This window comes from Pinus tabuliformis, chromosome 5_1 (genome assembly GCF_031772625.1).
Source record: "Pinus tabuliformis cultivar Carrire ecotype Pingquan chromosome 5_1, CPIR1, whole genome shotgun sequence".
Lineage (NCBI taxonomy): Eukaryota > Viridiplantae > Streptophyta > Pinopsida > Pinales > Pinaceae > Pinus > Pinus tabuliformis.
The window spans coordinates 55,833,373-55,839,541 of NC_142305.1; the positions used below are offsets into that span (position 1 = coordinate 55,833,373).

The following is a 6,169-nucleotide window of genomic DNA, read 5'->3' on the forward strand; positions in this document are numbered from 1 at the left end:
ATATAATATATATTGTCACTGTGGTATCGGTTGTATAAGTTCTCATCAATATAGGTAACAACTTCGATAATTTGAAATGATAGATTTGGGCATACTTTATTATTTTTTAGGAGTGTTAGTATAGAAAATTCAAGGTAGCTTGTTGCATCTATATGTCACGGACCAAGGATGCAAATAAATATAGAAAAGATTAAATAGCATGGTACAAGTCGATTGTAGGTTCTTTCGAAACAAGAATGGAGTTATCCTTGTGCAGATTCTAATCTATTGGGTATAGATTTAAATAAGAAATTTATAGTTATGGGGTTGGAATTGTCTCATGATTCATGGCAAGCCTTAAAGTTGTTCACTAGAAAGAAGTAGAGCGAGTTGTCAGGTTTATGAATGGGAACACCCTATTCATAGGTAGATAGCTTCAAATTAGCCGGGCATATTATTTCTCCTCTTCTTGTGCGTGTGTTCTTTGAAAAGCTAACCACCTCCAAAGACTCAAGAACAACTCTAGTAAAGTTTATAGGTGTGCAACACTTCTGAGAAAACCCATCACTTAATGACAACTGAGCGAGGAATATGTCGAAGGATTCAATCTTTCACTCAGTCATAAAAAGGAATTTGGGGTATCCAACATCTTGCCAACAAAATCACTGCAACCATAATGTGAAATCCAAGTTCTCTGTGAAACCTCTTTCCCAAATTGTAGTATTGTTGCCTCTTGAATTCCAACAGGTATCTTGCTGCTTAGATCCACAAAAATTATCCCAAGTAAACTTTGCATGATACAATTGTGATGTGCAAGCTTGACACACACTCTAGTTTCCCTCTAAATGAGGTTAAGTCAAAAATATTATGACAAGCTTAACTATAATTTGATCATACACTGTTGAGGTATTCTATGGAATAAACAAAAAACTATCAATGCACTAATGAAGAGCTCAAAATAAATTAATTTCTTGTTGCTACAATAGCGCCACTCTTGGGATTCTCCAAGGAGCCACTAATTTATACACATTTGGAATCTTTACTTGGTCTGTAGAAATATTAAGCAATGGTAGTGATCACTCTGTGCCCTCCCATGGAAGGTCTATACAGATTCGGCAATAAATTGATTTAAAAGTAAGGTATATGCCTAAAAAATAGGAGTTCGACTCTTCAACTCTAATTTAGTAGCAAGGAAATATTCGACAGTAAATGTTTGATCTTCTACAGTGTAAATTTCTAGATAAATGGTTAGCATAAATCTGCCCATTGTCCACATATCCCTATTGGGCCTCTGTTTAGCTTGACTAGTCATTGTCATAGTTTTGTGCATTCTTGGAGATAATAAGTAAGTATTTGCTATTCCTTTGTTTTAATGAGATTTAAACATTAAAGGCATATTTAATAATAGTTTGTGTGTTTGCAGGTTTAAAAAGTTGGTTATATGCCTATTCTGATAGAGGTGAAGTTCCTGCACCACACATTCTTGCACTAGTTCAGATTTTACAACTTCCACCCGAATTCGCAGTAGTTTCACGACAGCCGATTTACTCCTCGATTTTCATGCCAATCGTTGCGAATATCCAAATTCTGAAACATGGGTTTTTTTCCTAGTATAGGAAATTGAGTAATATGTGGGTCGTTTTCCAAAATGCATAATGGTTGAGGAGATATGAAGAGGTCTTTGGAGGCATTTTGTTAAAAATACCAATTTTTCCAGAAATCTAGAAATGCCCAGATTTGGCAAAATCGTATTAAATCTCTATTTTTTAATAGGGGAATGGTTGTACTGATATTCTATTTAATTATAATTATTTGGGATGAAATCCCCATGATTGTTTACAAATGATACAATTAATTATCATGTAAACATATTATAAAAGGAGGAGTGATTATGCACGTTGGGGGGGAGGCGGTAACAGGACTGTGTTTCTAAACAGGAGATTGTACCTTTTGTTATCACCAAAATATGGGCTGGACTCTATATTTCATGATGTACTTTGCCTTTGTGAATTAATAGGAAGAAGGAGCTCTACCTCATTGTTTCTGGGAAAATTAGTGTCTTGTCAAACGACTAACCCTCTAGGTTTGGTAGCTAACCTAGAAACAACAGTCAAAGCAATTCAATATCTTTCCTACGAGTGGCAGATAAGAAAGAGACTATGAGGGACCAACCTATAACTTTCGCTTGAATCCTCACTTGATCTCCCTCTCCTTTGGCTGATCTCGTAGCTCCTCCCTGTACTTAACACGCTTGGAGAGTACCTGCACAGCTACAGAAACAAAGACCTGTCAAAGCATAATGATCCATCACATCATAAACATCATAGAATTAGAAATACGATAAACAAATGAATGCATTTACAGTTAACACAATCAATTGGGAAAAATATTGAAGAACTTTATTAATATCAAGGAGAATTACAACCCATAAGAAGTCTGATCCAGTGCCATCCTCCCAGCTTCAAGCCTTCTTCACCTCATGAATCAGCAAGAACACACCAACAATGACACAATGCTCTCACCTCAATACTAAAACTAGCAACACTTCCTTACAACTCAGAATCATTCAGCCTCCTGATCTCTTGGATGGGAGATCCTTTTATAGATCTTTGCAAGGGTGTGAGTCATCCATGGGAATTGGTGAGTGATTCCATTTGTTGAGATTGGTTCCACAAGAGAGGGAAATTGGAGATGGTTTCCTAGTTCTCTTGGTCATCCTTGGGCAAATTCAGAGAGGCAAGTAGCATAGGAGAAGTTTCTAGAAGATTCCATGAGAAACCAACTAACAAACTATCCTAGAACTTTGTCTAACCTTGCCCATCGCACCTACTAAAGGGCCAAAGTGTGATGCATCACACTTAGCTAGTGCAGCAGTCAGTATGCATCTCACCCTAACACAGGGCTTTCTGATATGGTTCAGTTTTGGCACTTTTCTAGATGATTTCTCAGATGGAACTTTTGTGGAATGAAGCATTCAGATGACTAAGCTTCTTTAGGGTATAAGACAACCATTTTAGGGGTTGATGAGCCCTAATATTATTGACATATGAGTTTGGGGTTGATGTGCCCAAATATGTCTATACTTCATGCTTTTCGAATCTTATTTATTCCTTTAAACAAATGAGTCTGATCTGAGTTACCGAGCAACGTCTTTTCTTAGAAGGGAAACGCGTTGGTTGGCTAGGGCCCAGTCAACCCAGCTCGTTTACCCTATTTTGATTTTGTATTAATTTATGTGTTTATATTGTTAAGTGTGATTTAATTGAATTCTATTTCCATTCACATGCATTCCCGTCAAAGTGTGAACAAATCCGTTGTGTGAAGTAGATAAATTTCCTTTCCTGCACTTGATTCATATTGGTTTTCCTCCGCCTAATCTGAGCAAGAGAAATGACCCTGTTAGCGCTCGAATTTGGCCTCAGGCTGAAGAAGGCAAAATCCAAGGCAACATCAAACCACTTAGCCTTGTAGCTAGCCCTACGAGGACAGGAGAGGGCTCTCTCCGGGTCTATCTCGGCAAAAAGTTTTCTAAAGGGGCTGAGATGACTTTAAAAGAAACTGATTTTAGGCTAGTAAATTGATAAAAAGGGGTTTTTAATAAAATAATGGGGTTTTTCTGGGCTGCATGGGGCAAAGAAACAGCTTGAACAGAGAAATGTAATCAAAAACACAGATTGTCTCATGAGGCAAGGTAGGCAAGAAAGTTTAACATCAAATTGAGATTAAATGGAATGACAAGACTGCTGAGGAGCTGACAAGGGCATAGAGGATGAATCCTTGTCAAACAGAAGAAAACATTAAATATGAACAAACTTAAAGGCAGAGCATACAAATTATGAATTCTACCTTAACACTTCATTTGTTCAAATGGAAACGATCATGAAATGACATAAACACATAAAAGGCTACATATGAAACAAAAGAGGACACAAATGTTAAGTTTCATACCACAGGAATCTCAGGGGTCAGAGCTGCATTTTTTAATTAAAATCTCTGTCAAAATCTGTACAATGAAAGCTCTGTTCTCTCTTACATGCACACCTCTCAGAATACTCTCCCCTCTCTTTTTCTAACTCCTTACAAAATGTTTTTTAATATCATAAACAGCTCAGAAGAAAACCGATCCATGAAAAGATGGAACTGTTTCGACTGGCACTATGAAAAATAGTAAAAAGCCACTCATCGGTTCCTAAAGATCAGCGCATACATATCTGTGACCAATACAAAGGCGGACGCTGTAGTGTGAACCCTCCAAATCATAACTGAAGACTAGGATAGGCAATCTGTCCCTATTTTTCTGCTCAGGATCGATGTCTTCGTTCTAATTTTGTTTTCGACCTGGACTGCCACGTTATACTTTCCATTTCCTCTTGCTGTTAGACCAAAATGGCATGTGGAATGTGGAGGTCGCCTTTTTGACAAGCGCATTGCAAAATCAAGCCACGTTACTATTTGAAACAAAACCATTTTTACATACAGTAAATGGACCAAGAACCTTCCCCTACAGGTCGATGAAAAACCATTTTTTCTAAAAACAGAGCATCGTTTCCCTTGAATTCCTCTGATGGCCAATTAAGAGATAAATGTTGGAGCGCAGATCCCTTTCAATCGTTAATTGAAGTCTTGAAATAGGAATCGAATCCTATGTCTTCTGCTGTGATGTATATCTTCGTTCCAATCTAAAGTATTTTGGCTCCGTTTGAATAGCGCTCTTGGGCCATATTCATGAGCCAGCTGTTGCTACCCAAATCACTGCCGCTGCACACGGACTGTTCTACTAGAAATTGCTCTTTGGCCAGTTCGTCTGAACCTCTTGCTGTTATTCTGTAGTGGAGTATGCTCGAGGCACCACGTAAGCAGTTCTTCACCACATATGTCTCCTCCAGAAAGATTAACTGAGCCATCTTTGCCAGTGCTTTCCAAGTTTCCTCGCACAATAAAGATCATTTTATCTATAGGATAGCCTATCCTTAGAATTTCACTTCCACCTATGTAAAGGCGCTGCCTTAACCGTTCACAAATAGCATCCAGTACTTGATCATCTATAACAGTAAAAATGTGCACCTTCTTGACAAGATCTAAACAAAGATGGCTTCGAATTTCCCTTTGTAAGTCCTCAGGTAAATCCTCCAGCAACTGTTCTTCATTAACGCCCCGATTTGCTGCCCACTTGAACCGTTCAGATTGCCTCACTCGCCTTCGCACAGATACTGGCAATCGACGACGATCCATCCACAGTTCCACATCACGCTGTCTCAACTGCATTTCTAATCTCCTGCGGCCAAGAGATTGGAGAAAATTTTGCATATTTCCAATAAGCAGAGCAAAGAGCAATAGGCCCAGTCCAATAATTCCCATTGAAAACAACACTTCCCACACAAAAAGACTTGGGACTTGATTGCCAGCCAGAGTGCTGATTTGCTGAAAACCCCAGAACAATGAATAAATGTACTTGGTGATGACACTATTTGTTATTATCAGCGGAACTGCTGTTGAGTATATGCCATATGTAAACACCGTTGAAAGAGTACCTTGTAGACAATCTGTGCTATTTGAATTATTTACCCATAGTTGCCAACAACAAAACTTCATGAACAAAATATTGTTTCTAAGCACATGGACAAGTAAAATGCACTTATCAAAAGTGGTCACCTGTGGTAGCTCAGAAATAAGATATCCTCCGATATTCAGTTTTACTATTAATAGGCCTTACCCTTGTTCTCTGATACCCATCTAGAGACTAGAACATCATGACCACGCACTCAAGTAGTCCCATCGCAAATCCCAAGTCTCAACACTGGATATGCAGTGGAAAGTTGAAGCTCCCAGCCTCAAGTAAAGTAGAGAAAGAGGGAATTTCCAGTGACTCCCACCCAGCAACTATAGAAATTTTCCAACATCTAGATAATGTCATGTTATCAAATAAGTCAACAAATTCATAGTTCTGCTCTAAAATGGAGTCATATTGTCCACAAATTGAGAGTGTTACTTGGAGTTACTGACATAAGAATCTTGAGGCTATATTGGCATTACAATTAGAATAATCACAACGGGTTAAATGTCCCTTGCATATGTCCATCCACAATATGAAACTGCAAGATAGATGAAATTCTTGAAAGGTCTTTTAGTCCCATTCTCAGGCCTTTAGTTGGCCAGCATTTTTTAGCTCAGACCTCCTATAGGTGTAGAC

At 38.3% G+C, this 6,169-nt stretch overlaps 1 protein-coding gene across 1 annotated transcript; it reads right to left on the reverse strand.

The window, feature by feature from the left end:
- Positions 1–4,728: 4,728 nt before the first annotated feature.
- On the reverse strand, positions 4,729–5,337 carry LOC149163426 (putative cyclic nucleotide-gated ion channel 20, chloroplastic). Its single transcript, XM_089429124.1, has one exon. It carries the CDS (start codon positions 5,335–5,337, stop codon positions 4,729–4,731), a length of 609 nt encoding a protein of 202 aa, XP_089285250.1.
- Between the last annotated feature and the right edge of the window lie 832 nt (positions 5,338–6,169).

Coding starts and splice junctions, on each gene's coding strand:
- LOC149163426 (XM_089429124.1), bottom strand. CDS start 5,337: ATGGGAATTATTGGACTGGGCCTATTGCTCTTTGCTCTGCTTATTGGA.